General features: G+C 44.3%; 1 protein-coding gene across 1 annotated transcript in view; it reads left to right on the forward strand.

Annotated features, from left to right (window-relative positions):
• Positions 1-2733: 2733 nt before the first annotated feature.
• KIF5A (kinesin family member 5A) overlaps positions 2734-14729 on the forward strand; it is a gene marked incomplete at its 5' end in the record, with an annotated part of 28532 nt that continues 16536 nt past the window's right edge. Inside the window, 4 exons of the mRNA XM_082666326.1 lie at positions 2734-2862; positions 13843-13930; positions 14025-14098; positions 14495-14599. Coding sequence (XP_082522452.1) covers positions 2734-2862; positions 13843-13930; positions 14025-14098; positions 14495-14599 — 396 coding nt within the window. The remainder of the gene's footprint in view (positions 2863-13842; positions 13931-14024; positions 14099-14494; positions 14600-14729) is intronic.

Below are 14729 nucleotides of genomic sequence, written 5' to 3' on the forward strand. Positions count from 1 at the left end.
GGAATGACGTAGTGGCGGGGAAGTGTCGCCTAGGATTGTGGGATATGTAGTCTTGGATGATCCGGCTTGGGCGGGTGACGGACAATAACGCGCCTTGGGAGTTACCTCGTACGACTTATTTTCTTTCGTTTTTACGTCGAGTCTGTGAAAGAGCTTTTATAATTCCTGTTTCTCGAATAAATTTGGACTCCCAGAAATTAAATGACTAGGTAAAAATAACACAACTAGGCATGCTATGGCACAGCCAGGGCTTCGAAACAACAATAACAACAAGTAAAATTTAGTAAAGATTTAGTCATGTTAGGAATGAGAAAGTTAAGTAAACTTCTCAGGTTAGGGCTGTCAGGTAAAATACAGAGCACCTAGTTAAATGTGAATTTCGGATAAACAACTAATAGTCTTTTCAGTATAAGTACGTCCCATACGGTATGGGACATACTAACACACACAAATTATTAGTGTTTCATCTGAAATTCAAATTTAACTGGGCTTCCTGTTTTTGTTTTTCAAATCTGGCAATTCTACCTCAAATAGAATAGGCACTTGGTAGCACCATGTCTGTCTGAATACCTCCTGTGCTCTTAATCCCTTCACTAATGGTTTTCAGACTTTTGAATTTCACAGTTCAATACAATTAAAACAACAAAAAACCTTCTTGAAGATAGGCATAGTATTGCTACCTTTTTATTTTGCCAAGTAAGTACATTAAAAAAAAAAACCTACTCTCTACTATTACCATCATTACTTAGTAGAAAAGTATGGAAGGACATACAGTACTCTCAGAATAAAAGTCCTTTGAAACAACAAATCCAGCTTTATTAAAAAAACTTACCACATTCCACAGTGTGTGGTGGCTTTTTGGGGGAGGGATGCATACACATGAACTTTTTTCTCTGACCAGTGACCCTCTATGGACTAGCATTTTGAAACTCCTTCACTAAGGATGCCATCCTGGAACCCTTGGGCGCCTGAGGTTGGGCTATTTCCTGAGCTTGCAGGATGCTGCAACAATTAGAAATAGTGCCAGACCAAGTGACTGAAGAAATGCCTATATTTCTGAGTTTATAGGAACTCATTGTCATTCTATGTGTCCTCTCTTGGCTCCTCCCCAAGCCTCTTTCTCCATAGTCCTACTGCCTACCCATCCAGCTTCTTATGCTGAACCCTTTTCCTTCAGTTTCCTTAAGATTCAAGGTGAGTTAGGGGTATATGTCCAACTTGGAGACCCCTTCAGCTGCCTTCCGAGTGGTTAGGTCTTGTCTGGCCAGGCCATCTTTCTCTCCTCCTTGCCTCATAGTATAGTATCTAAGTGACCCTAGACACTTACCAGGCAATTGCTAGGCAGAACCTCCATCCCCTCCTCCCTTCTTCTCCCATCACCCTGCTCCTCCCCTTGGCCTAGAGCCTCAACTCCTGCAGTCTAACTCTGTTGGCCAGCAGAGGCCCTGTGACGTGGAGAAAAATCTATCTGGCCAGTTTCTAGGTGGTTCTGTCCAGGGGCTGCAGCAGGAGTCTGACCTGAGGGGAGGAAGGACACAGAATCTCTAGCCTTGGCTCTTTTTTTCCCAGGGAAGGGAGAGAAACAGAAGAAGGGCCTGAGAAAGGGGCTGGTGTGTTGGGACTCTGTCCAACAGTACTGAGACAGGAAACACTCACGTAGGTGCCTAAACCTGCCTGAAGCCCAAATGCAGTTGTCTGCTCTAGAGGTCCTTTCTCAAATCCCCTCTGGCCTTACCCACCGCCATCATCACCCCTCCATCACTGCTTTCTGACTCCCTTTCTCTTGCAAAATTACTCTTGCCCACCTCCATCCCAGCCCCAACCTATGAGGCAAAAATAAGAATTTTACCTGCTTTTGAATTCTAATAGGCCAGAATAGGAGTTTTTCTTCCTTCCAACTGGGGACCTATTGTGTATGTTGGGGAGAGAGTAGAGTGCACCTTTGGATGTAGAAGGGGAAGGGAAGATCCAGACCTCCTTTGACCCTCCTCTCTGAAAAAATGGGACCTGGACACCCACCTCCATAGGGGTACAGGCAGCTGCCCTTGAAGGCTGAGTGGTGGGCTGGGAATCTTTGCGAGGGTTGTGGGGAGAGGGGAGGAGAGGTGTGCTCCCACTTTGGAGAGAGGATTGTGATGGGGGTGAAGGATGCCTTGGAATAAAGGTGTAAGCACTATTGACTCTCTTCCCCGGACAGTAGACAGGCCCACCTCGGATCCCTTAGCCCTTCCAGGGGGGTGGAGTCCGAGCGAGGGACAGACGGGTCCGGGATGCAGGGGGTGGGACGCAGTGAGTGACTGAGGTGGGGAAGGGGTGAGGACCAGATACTCTCCGAGGGTTAGGGGTGGGGAGAGGAGGCGAGAAAAGAGCAGAGGCGCCGCGGTTCGGCGGTGGGCGCCGCGGCGTGGCATCCCCCAGCGAAGGAAGCCCCGCCCCGCTCCTCCATCGCCGCCCCGCCCAGGCCCGCAGCGCCGCGCTGCAGCGCAAGGGGCGGAGAGGCAGAGCGCCGAGAGAGGACCAGACGCCCAGGTCTCCCGCATCCCGGTGCCGCAGGAGCGAGGAAGCGCGCCTCGGCCCTGTTCCCCAGCCTTCGTCCAGGCGCCCGCCGCGCCTTTCTGAGCCCCAGAGACCGAGCGCCTGTCCTCCGCCTGGGCCTCAGCTGAGCCCCTCTCCCCCGGAGCACATACGCCCCTGCAGCAGAAGAAGTGCCCCAGCCCCACACCGGCGACCACCATGGCCGAGACCAACAACGAATGTAGCATCAAGGTGCTCTGCCGATTTCGGCCCCTAAACCAGGCCGAGATTCTGCGGGGGGACAAGTTCATCCCCATTTTCCAAGGGGACGACAGCGTCGTTATTGGGGTGAGTGCCGCCCCTGGAGGGAATTTCGGAGAGGGGGCGGGAGGCTGAATCTTTTCCCCTGCCGAGCCTCAGCCCCTGCCTGTCTCTGCGCCCTCTCTCCACCGCTCATCCTCCATCCTTTTCGCCGCAGCCCCTCCTCTCCCTGCATCAGGATGGCTGGGTGTGGCCTGGCCAGGCCGGCGGCCGAGTCTCTGCAGAGCGAGAGGGGGCTACTTTCCCGCGATCAGGGGACCGGATTCCCCTTTGCTGCGCTCTGCAGCGTCCCCACCCCTAGAGCCAGTCCCATGTTTTTCTGATGTTTTCCTTCTTCCCTAGGGAAAGCGCATCTCCCCTTTGTTATTGGCTCAGATCTCTACCCCCCACCTCCCAGGAAGGGGGAGACTAGTGGATGGGCTAGATGAGAGGTGGGCAGTCCAGGGTCTCTGCGGAGGTATAAATGAGAGTGGACTCTAGGATCAAGGCCTCCATCATTCCCTGAAGTAGTTACAGCCTGGACTTGGGGGGAGGGCACAGGTCTGATGAAGGGTTTTCAGAGAAAGAAATATGTTGGTGCCACACCCAGTTTGGTGGGGGAGCCTCTGGGTCCTAAGGAAATGTCTGCCTTTCTCTCCCAGGTACAGTAGGAGGAGGATTTCAGACCCCCCAGCTCACCCTAACAAATAAAAATAACCAAACCCTGAGATCCTAACAAGTAGTTGCGTATTCATCCTTTCTCTTGATGATCCAATAAAAAGTAGCAAACCATCTCCTCTACCTCATCATGACAGCCCCTACCCATGGAAGAGGCCTTGTTAAGAAGGAGAACTAGTATTTACTGTGTGCTTGTTACTCTACATATATTATTTAATCTTCAAAACAACACTCTGAAGAAGGTATTAATATTTCCACTTTACAGATGAGGAAATTGAGGCCCAAAGAAGTTGAATGACTTTCTCAAGGTCACACTGTTAATTCATGGATCTGAACCTAAATCTGTGACTCCAAAGCTCGCGTCTTTCCTTCTGTATCACATTGCCTCCACGGTTTTCTGTTCTGGACTTTTATCTGTGATGGCTCCAAAGGAATTCCTAGGGAATTCCTCACCTACCCCTCCTTTCCTAGATTGGTTGGGACTGTCAGGCTATGGGGTGAAAAGATCTGGGGTTCAGTCCAATAGGGAGTCAGGCTTAAGGGGTGCTGGGCCAGGAAACTGTAGCCAGTTTGAGAAGGGAGAGGCCCATATAAGGACCATCCTCAAGGTCAGGGGCACTTCTTATGTGTCTTTGATCCACAGTGCTTGGCACAGGGCATGCTTGTTAAAAGAATGAAGGGAAAAAAAGGGAGGGAGCCTGGGCCTTCTGAATCAGTGAGATTGGGACTTTGAGTAAACATGCCTTAGGAAGAGACTTGCTTACATGTCCTGTCCCTAAGGGCCCTAGTCCATCACCAGGCTCTCTCACCCACACTATGGACTCAAGTGGGTGCTTTCGCCCTGTGTGTGTGCTTATGTATGTGTGTGTTTGCCACATAGAGAGGGCCCCTGCTTCTCTTTGTCTCAGGGACGTTAGACCTTGCAGTCTGGTCAGTCTGGCCAGGCTAAAATAATGCCTGGATCAACCCTCGGGGCCTCTTCTCTGAATAGTCTGGACAGTGGGCGTTAGCTGTGAGAGTTAGAGCTTGAGGGCCCCCTGAGACATAAAGGCTGAGAAATAGGAGAAAGGTAGTTACAGAGGAACAAATCCACAAAAGGTTTCCACTTTTAAGGCTAGCTTCCTTGCTCTGGGTTTTTTAGGTAAATCTGAACCAACTCCTTTAGGCTCTCTGGGCCATCCATCCTGGCACGGTGGGCGCAGGGCATGGGGTGATGTTGGGAGGAGTTGTGTTGATCTGTCCGATTTGCCTAGCTAAACAGGAGAGACGTGGTGGAGGTTGGGAGGGAGGAGAGATGAAGAGAGGCCCAGGGCCCCCTGCCAATTCAGATTCTATCTTACTCCACAGCTGTTCCTTCCTTATCTGTTTTGCCTGATGTTTGCAGGCCTGTACCTTTGTCTTGCTCTGTATCTTCCCTTGCCCTAGCCCTTCCTGTCAATCTCTCCTGCCAAGATAAGTGCTTATGGGGGGGCCATTTTGTCTCAGGCAGCATCCTTGGAGCTTGCCTTCCCAGCCTTTCTATTCATTCCTCATTCCGGAGGATGAGGGCTATAGGAGAAGTGATTTTGAGGAGTGCCTTGAGGGTCTCAACAAGGGAAAGAAATCTCCCATTCCCTTTCTTCTCTCTCCCTCTAGCTCCCTTTGGGGACCAGTGTGTGGGAAACTGAGGAATTCATGGAGCAAGCAGCTTCAGGATGTCTGGGAAGGTGAGGGAAGGATGAAGGTGGGAGAGGCTAATCTCTCCAAGCCCAACCCCTGCTCCTTTCTCTGACGGCTCTCCTCTCTGCACTGCGGCTAGCTCTGGGCTACAGAGTCCCTAATGTTCATGGGCTTTTTCTGCTTGGCAAAATGTAGGAGAATAAGCTGGGAAGACAGCCCTGTGAGCCATATCCACACCGGCCCCCCATGACTTCTCCCAGGAATCTGGGGGATGGAGCTTTGCCCAAGTTAATGTCCTGAGTCATAGTAGAAGGGTGTCTGGGTCACTGTCTGTGTGTGCTATGTACCTTGTTTTGCTCTTTGGGTCACTCAGAATCCACTGTGACTTTTTAAGTGGACCCCTTTAAGTGTCTCTCTGCCTTGGTCTTGGTGGGCAGAGTGCCTGCTGTCTGAGCTGTTGCATCTATACCAGACACGGGAGGGATGACAGCAGGGAAACACATAGCCTCTCCGCCCCCCCCAACTTCCTCTGTCCCTCCCCTTCCCTCCCTCCCTCCCTCCCTCCCTCATTCAAGTATCTACCACATTCTACCTCCCTTAGGTCTCCTGATGGTTAAGTGGGTTCTTAAGGAGGCAGAAAAGCAGGGTCACCAAGTACCTCATTTGGAAAAGCCAGGTTGGGACCGGCAGGATTATTGGAACAGGGTCAGTATTGTTTGAGGTGGCTCAGGATTCCTTTGATGTCTGAAGAGAGGGAGTAGTCTCCCCTTAGCCTTGGGCGAGTCTGTAAAGGAAAATGGAGAGGGGAGGTAATGTTCACTGTGGCCAGTGTCTCTCCAGCATTACCATGGCAACAATCCCCAGGGGTGTCACTATGGAAATCAGTCCTGGTGCTCTGAAGTTCAGCCTCTACCAAGTGCTTTAGCAAAGGTTGAAAAGGTTGGTCGTCTTTGGACCCCTGATCTTAGGCCCTCCCATTAGCTTTAGTCGGCACACACAGTGGAAAACTCCAGAAAGTGCTGGGAAACGCAGTTGGACAGGAGACAAGGTAGCTTAGAGTGGGTCAGAGGAGAACAGAGTCCTGGGTTGGGGGACTCTGAAGAGAAGCCCTCTGGAATAGGCACTGAGGAGCGCTTAGACTGCTGTGGGTGGAGACATAGTGGAGCTCAGAGGCATTCCTCGAAGGTGGAGGGTCTCCCTGAGTGTTTCTGACCTAACAGTCTTCTAGTCCCTGACGCTGTACTGAGTCACAGAGTCTTGGATTATTACCTGGAGGTAGAGATGGTGAGGGAGGCTCCTTGGAGAGGATGGGTGGGAGAACTGCATTCTTCTGAAAAAGGGGGTGAGGTTGCCAAAAGGGAGTGATGAAGGGCTTTAGAAACATTTGGAGAAATGCCCACATGGAGGGGGGCGGGTGGGGTAGGGGAAGGAAAAGCCACGATAAGGATCTGACGCAGTGTTGGTACGTCAGTTCTGGGATCCCTTTGGTAGTGTGGGTCTGGAATCAGACTGCTTGGGTTTGAAACCTTGCTCTACCATTTCTCAGCTGTTTGACTTTGGGCAAGCTACCTTACCTCTCTGAACCTCAGTTTTCGCATCTATAAAATGTAATAATAATTGTACCTACTTCCTACGATTGCTGTGAGCATTAAATGAGATAATGCATATAAACTGCTCAGCACAGTGACAGGCAAATAATAAACTCCCAATAAGAGTTAGATGTTATTATCATTTTATATGTGCTGTCTCCCCACAAGCTAACCTTTGGCACAACTGGGCAGTGGTTAACATTTTCCCCTCTTACTGGTTGTTTCATCCAAACATCCAGGTCCCTAGTATCTTCTTGCTCTCTTCTTCCATCAATATCTGTGCTTCTTTAACAAATATTTACGAAGAGCATCCTGTGGGCCAGGGACTATGCTTGATGTTGGGGATTTAGAGGGAATCCCTGCTTTCAGGAAACACTTGGTCTACACAGTGATCCAGGCTGAAAAGTGGCCTGGGCAGAGTCCTGGGAGGGGGCATCAGAAATGGCTTTTGCTAACTGTACGTACACTTCCCCAGATTCTGATAAGAAATCTCCCACAATGTACTACAGTCTGACTTAGAATAAATATGTCATGAAAGATGTGAATAATGGTGATGCTTCCCATGTGAGCAGTCTAGAAGTGGAAAAAGTGGAAAACCACTGGTCTAGTTATTCTCATAAAAAGATCTGACAAAACGAGTTCACCGTGGCTGTAATCAATAGAAAATCAAAAGACATTTGTACTTCAACAGATATAAAAATCTTAAGAAATGAACTAGATTTGGGACTCAAGGGCTCAACCAAGAGGAGGGAAGTGGTAGAAGGCCTTCCCAGAAACCCTAGAATTGTATCCATGGCTTTCTCTGCTCACGAGATTACTAAGTGCACCCATTTTTAGCTCTTGGATATTTTTTATCCTCATGGTTCCGAGAATGCCACCCTTCCTCCCTCTCTGGTCTCTTCTTTCCTCCCAGCCTAGGCTGAGGAAAAGGAGTTCCTTGGGCAATAAGTACCTTCAGCACTTGGAGAGCGCCCTCCATTTCATTGAGTCCACAGCACCCTCTGGAATCCTGTAACTGGGAGTGTTAGAGAAGAGAGAGAGAGTTAATCCCCACGTTCCCAGAAGGGAAGAAGGGAGCGGCGAGGTTGGCTTGAGAGTTATGTTTAATCCCCTTTGGCTGCATGCCTGGCTTCAAGAAGCACGGATAGACATCATTGGTGGAGAAGAGGTGAGAGCCACTGGCCTGAGATGGACATGTTTTGTTTGTTTCTATTTCTTGGCCACTGGATGGGAGAAATATTGAGTTAGATTACAATTCAAGAATCAAGGATCAATGATAGAATAAAACAAATTGAAAGAAAGATATTACCACTTAGAAGGAGAGGCGTCAAGGCCACTTAAAATCTGTTTATTGTAACACTGTATGATTTTATTCTGTGTAATAAGAATTTTATTCTTTGTAATGAAGTGTAATGACGAACGGTATAGATAAAAAGGGTGAAAAATTCACAAAAGTCCTATGAACAATTCATAAACTCACTCAAATCTTAAAAATAATCAAGGTAGATTTTTCTTTAATAATTCTAAACATAATCATAATCTGATTACAACACTAATATATTTTAATTGTTGACAAAGTTAAAAACAAAGAAAATCACATAGAAGAAACTAAAACTCACTCAAAATCCCACCCCCCCCAAAAAATACTGTTAACAATTTGATGTATTTGTTTCCAGTAGTTTTTTCCTGCATATATACATATAATAATTTTAATAAAAGTGTATCATAAACTATATCGTTTTGTAACCTCTTTTTTCACCAACAAAATATCATGACTATTTCACCATCATTAAATATTTTACATAATTTTATTTATTAAGAAAACTAAGTTAATTTTTTAATGTCTTACATGCACATGTGACAAAATTCAAATGATATAAAAAGATATACAATGAAAAGTAAGCCTCCTTCCTACTCCTCTTTCCTAGCCACCCAGTTCCCCTTTCAGAAGGCAGCCTTATTGCCAGTTTCTTGTGGATCCTTCTAAAAGAATATCATACATTTACAAGCAAATACTTATATACATGCATGCACTTTGTTTTAACACAAATGATAGCATACTATACATTTAGTATACATATACATATAGTATACATACTATAGTATACATACTATACATTTTGTTCTGTACCTTGCTTTTTTTTTACTTAACAATGAGTCTTGGAGATCCTTCTATATCAGCACAGATATCATTCTTTTTAACAACTGTATAATTTATTGTAGGGACATGCCATAATTTATTTAGCCAGGTCTCTATTGATGGATGTGGATATCTAGGGTTGTTCTAGTCATCTGCTATTACAAACACTTGAACGACCTTATGTATATTTAAGGGCCCAGCCAGTGCAATGCATCCTCAAACTATTTTTGGCCACTGCATGCATGTGGGATCTTAAGTCCCTGACCAGGGATCGAACCCATGCTCCCTGCAGTGGAAGCATGGAGCCTTAACCACTGGACCACCATGGAAGTCCCATCGTCAAACTATTTTATTTTGGCCACTTTGATAGGTTAAAATGCTACTTTATAGTCTTAATATTCATTTCTCTTATAAACAATGAGGTTGTGCGTAATTCATATTTTAAGAGCCATTATCACATCATTTTGTGATGTGATATTTTATGATAGCACTTACTGAGGTATAATTTACATACAGTGAGTGCACAAATCTTATGCAAACAGCTGGATGAATTTTATAACATATTTTGACACCTATGTGACCACCACCCAGATTGAAATCTAGAGCATTTTGATTGCCCCTGAAAGCTCCCTTTTGCCCTCTTCCTGTCAGTATCACCCCAAGGCAACCGCTACTTTGACTTCTGTCACTACAAATAAGTGTTGTTTATTCTTGAACTTGATATAAAAGGAATAATACAGTATGTGCTCTTTGAGTTTCAGTTCTTTCACTCAACTCCTTTTTGAGATTTATTGGTGTTCTATTATGACATCATTTTATTTTTTAATTAAAAAAAAATTTTTTTTGGAGTATAGTTGCTTTACACTGCTGTGTCAGTTTCTGCTGTACAGCAAAGTGAATCAGCCGTATGTATCCCCTCTTTTTTGGATTTCCTTTCCATTTAGGTCACCACAGAGCACCAAGTAGAGTTCCCTGTGCTATACAGTAGGTTCTCCTTAGTTATCTATTTTAGACATAGTAGTGTATATATGTATGACATCATTTTAAATAGCAGCAAAGAATAAAATATATGTACATGCCATAGTGTAATCAATTCCTTGTATTAACCAGTCCCCTAAATGTAACTCCTTTCAGTTGTCTTCAGTTTCTCATTATTATAAGCAGTGTTGATAATAAACATTCTTGTAGCTAAATATTTGCTACAAATATTCCCCTAGTACAAATTCTTAGGATTAGAATATCTGGGTCAATGGATATGTACAATCCAAGGATTTTGATTATGCATTTTTGAATTGCCCCTTAGAAGTATGGATGTACTGTCCTACCAGAAAAGAATGAGCATGCTCCTTTCGAAGAAGTTATACCCCCTTGAACCCTCATCTACACTGCATATTACAATTAAGTTTTTGTTTTCTAGTTTGATAGGTGAAAAATGATGTTACTGTTTTTTTCTTCAAAAATGTTGATCATCTTTATGTTTATTGAACATTTGTATTTCTTCTTCTGTTGTTAGTACCTAACTCTTGTCTATATTTTTCTGGTTAGTTTTGTCCTTTGTTACTAATTTATGAGAGTTCTTTATGTAGTAAGAATATTAATATCTTTGTTTAAAATTTTTTCTTATTTAAAAATTATGTATTTTCATTTTGGAATAGTTTTAATCTAAATCAAAAAGAACAACAACAGCAAAAAACTCCTAAAATCCCACTGTCCAAGGATAGATACTGTTAACACGTTTTTCTGTGCAAGCTATACATATATACATATATATAATTTTTTTTACAGACATGGACTAATCCTTCATATACTCTTTTGTGTGTGTTTTTTTATACTGCATACTATTTTAAAAACCACTTTTTTCTTAAAATTATTTTGTGCGTACCTTGTCATTACACATTTTTCTGTAACATCACCTATTCTATTTTCTTTTTTTAATTTCAAAGTAATACATTGTCATTGTAAAATATTTACATATCACAGAAAAAATGTAGTAAGCATAAGTTCCTGTCATTCTGCTCTCCAGTCATAACCACCATTAACAGATCTATATACAGTCTTACGTGTCTTTTTTCTAAGACTGTTCTATCCATATACTTTTTAAAAATGTATAATCACATTATACAAATTGTTTTTATTTTTTCACATGATCAGTCTTGGACATGTCAATATATGTAAACCAACCTTGCTCATTTTTTTTTTTGCGGTACGCGGGCCTCTCACTGTTGTGGCCTCTCCCGTTGCGGAGCACAGGCTCCGGACACGCAGGCTCAGCGGCCATGGCTCACGGGCCCAGCCGCTCCGCGGCATGTGGTATCTTCCCGGACCGGGGCACGAACCCGTGTCCCCTGCATCGGCGGACTCTCAACCACTGCGCCACCAGGGAAGCCCCAACCTTGCTCATTTTAATGGGGGTAGATTATGGAGGTATCATACCCGATATCTTCTTGATGGATGTTTGAACTGTTTCTAGTTTTTCTTGGATACAAACGGCTGCAGTGAACATCCTTCTACACACATCTTTAAGTGCTTAAGCAAGTGTGCTACACACATAAAATAAATTCCTAGCATTGAAATCGCTGGGACAGAGTATGACCAGCATGGACTTTTAAATATTTAATAGAATTGTCCTCCAGAAAGCCTCTATCAGTTTACAGTACTCCCTTAGTTGTAGAGAGCACCTTCACAATTTCTTTCTCTTTGTGGATTCTGTTTTTTGGGCTTCAGAATCTTTCACCACAGAGACCAGATAAATATTCCAGGTAGATATTTATCATAAGCCAGATTTAAAAAAATTTTTTAATGTTAAAAAATATTTATTAGTATAAATAATATTTTCCTTTTTGCAGAGAAGTAAAAAGAAGGAAACAAAATAATACACTATCGTCTCACTCTCTTTGGCATTAATAAAACAAGACAAAACAAAACACTTGTACATGGTTTAAAAATGTAAACTTTCCGGGATACAGACTGAGAAATGAAAGCCTCCTCTCTCCCAGTTTCTCTCCCCCAAATAACCACTGTTAATACTTTTTTTTTTTTTTTTTTTGCAGTACGTTAATACTTCTATATAATTCCTTCTGGAAAAAAATTCTCCACATGTTGATGCAATATTGTAGATATACCTAGACCCACATCTTCAGCTTTAGCCAACTTTTATGATTTCTTTTTTTTTTTTGAACCGCAAAGACTGTTTATTTGACACCAATAGCATACATCATAGTAAAAAGGAAACCAGTGATCCCAATTTAATGTTGTTTGGGGGACTCTAAGATAAAATAATAAAATAAGTGGTATTAACAGTGGAAAGAAAGAGACAAAACTATTACATGCATATGATTTCATACTTGGTAACTCAAAAGCCTGAACAAAGAAGCTAATAACATTAATAAGATATTTTATAATGTGATTGGATAGAAAATGAATAAATTGAAGGACCTATTATGTCCCAGGATCCAAAAATACACCTTATAATAAAGTATGACTTTTCTTAATTAGTTAAAATGTGTCTCCCAAACTCTGGTGTCCATAGATCTGAAGGTTTACATATCAGTTGAAGAAAGATGGACTCTAGTAAAATAATTTGACAACTAAGTCATAGTCTCTTTATACCGAATGACGGGAAAACACGACTGAGTAGTTTGTCACTTATGATGGAGAACAAGCATAGTCACATTTAATCTTACCAGAGATCTTCCCTTTAATATGACTAGATAGCAAATATATTCTGTTTGGCTCCCTGGGTTGTAAATATTTTGTATCTTTAGCATTCTTATCAGCACATGTGATTTATAACATATTATCTGAATTAAACAAAGTACTTGGAGGTCTGAGTGACTTGCTTCACAGTTTCTCTTAACTTAAAGCTGCTTCCCTAAAGGGAGATCTATATTTCTTTTTTTTTTAATTAATTAATTATTTTATTTTTGGCTGCATTGGGTATTCATTGCAGTGCGCGGGCTTCTCATTGCAGTGGCTTCTCTTGTTGCGGAGCACGGGCTCTAGGCGCGCGGGCTTCAGTAGTTGTGGCTCACGGGCTCTGGAGCGCAGGCTCAGTAGTTGTGGCGCACAGGCTTAGCTGCTCTGTAGCATATGGGATCTTCCCGGACCAGGGATCGAACCTGTGTACCCTGCATTGGCAGGTGTATCCTTAACCACTGTGCCACCAGGGAAGTCAGAAACCTAATATTTCTGATTTCATATATTCTTTTCACAAAGAGAGAGCTTGTGTTAATATTTCCACAACAGCTCAGTAGTTCGGTATTTGTGTATTTCATTTACACAATAGGCAACATACTATACATCTGTCCCTAACTTTGCGTCTTTCACTTAATACATCTTCAACACCTTTTCATATCAGGACATATGGATCTATTGAGGAAGATATTTTTTAACTTAGTGGTAGATTTTTTTTTTTTTTTGCGGTACACGTGCCTCTCTCTGCCGTGCCCTCTCCCGTTGTGGAGCACAGGCTCCAGATGCGCAGGCTCAGCGGCCATGGCTCACGGGCCCAGCCGCTCCGCGGCATGTGGGATCCTCCCAGACCGGGGCACGAACCCGTGTCCCCTGCATCGGCAGGCGGACCCTCAACCACCGCGCCACCAAGGAAGCCCCCAGTGGTAGATTTTTTAATGTTAATATATTGTTCTTCACTCTCCACAGCCTGTGGCCCTCTTGTCTTTTCCCATTTGGCTTCCCAGGCTGGGGGTCTGGGATGGTGAGTGCTAAATCATCACACCAAGACTGAGATCCACTCATGCAGTCTCGCTGTGTGACACTCCTCAGTGACATTCTACCCCACAGACACAACTCCTGATGTCAGTACTAAATTTTGCCTCTCGTTGGTTTCCCTCATCCCCATAATTGTCCACGTGTACAGAAGGTTGAAGAACGGGTGCCTTTTCGGGTGTTTCTCCTCCCTCACACCTGCCTGCTGATGTCTGCCATCTGTTATTTCCATTCCAGGGGAAGCCATATATCTTCGACCGTGTATTCCCTCCAAACACGACTCAGGAGCAAGTTTACCATGCGTGTGCCATGCAGATTGTCAAAGGTAATGAATGTATTTTTAGAATGTACTTTTTTCAGGCTCCTCATTCCCTACCCCACTTCTCTCTACCAGTGTTCTTTCTCTGCCATCTCTTCAGATGTCCTTGCTGGCTACAATGGCACCATTTTTGCTTATGGACAGACATCCTCAGGGAAGACACATACTATGGAGGTGAGGGTTCTGACTTTTATGGGAATGAGGAGCTGGGAGTGTTAATAGGAGGCCAAGGAATCTCAGTAGGGAAAGATCTAGAAATTGAGGGCTGCCTGGTACAGAGGATGAACGGAGGGCAGCGTTATAGTGGAAGTTTAATGGAATCCCTTCAGCCTGCTGCAGTTCACCCTCCTTTCCACTACTCCAGTTTTCTTCTTTTCACCTGGAAAAGCAGCAGCAATGAAAGTCCAGAGAGCTGCTCACTTCCCTCCTCCTTCCACTAAAAGGTAGTGACCACCCCCTAAGTTAGGATAGTCTCCTTAGCAGCTGTTATCTCTGTGTTCATCTGCATACCGCCAAGTTGTCTGATCCCTCCTGAGCCCAGCCTCATTCCAGAATACCCTTACTCCCCAGGGAAAGCTGCACGACCCTCAGCTGATGGGAATCATTCCTCGAATTGCCCAAGACATCTTCAACCACATCTACTCCATGGATGAGAACCTTGAGTTCCACATCAAGGTGATCAGGGCATGACTGCTGGGCATCCTCTTATGGGACTGGGAGGGGAAGATCTAGTATGAACCCACTGAGATCCTGGCGCCCCAACTTATTCTCCACCCTGGTTACCTAAGTTCTTCTCTGCCAACAT

This window comes from Grampus griseus (assembly GCF_964374135.1).
Source record: "Grampus griseus genome assembly, chromosome: 11".
NCBI lineage: Eukaryota > Metazoa > Chordata > Mammalia > Artiodactyla > Delphinidae > Grampus > Grampus griseus.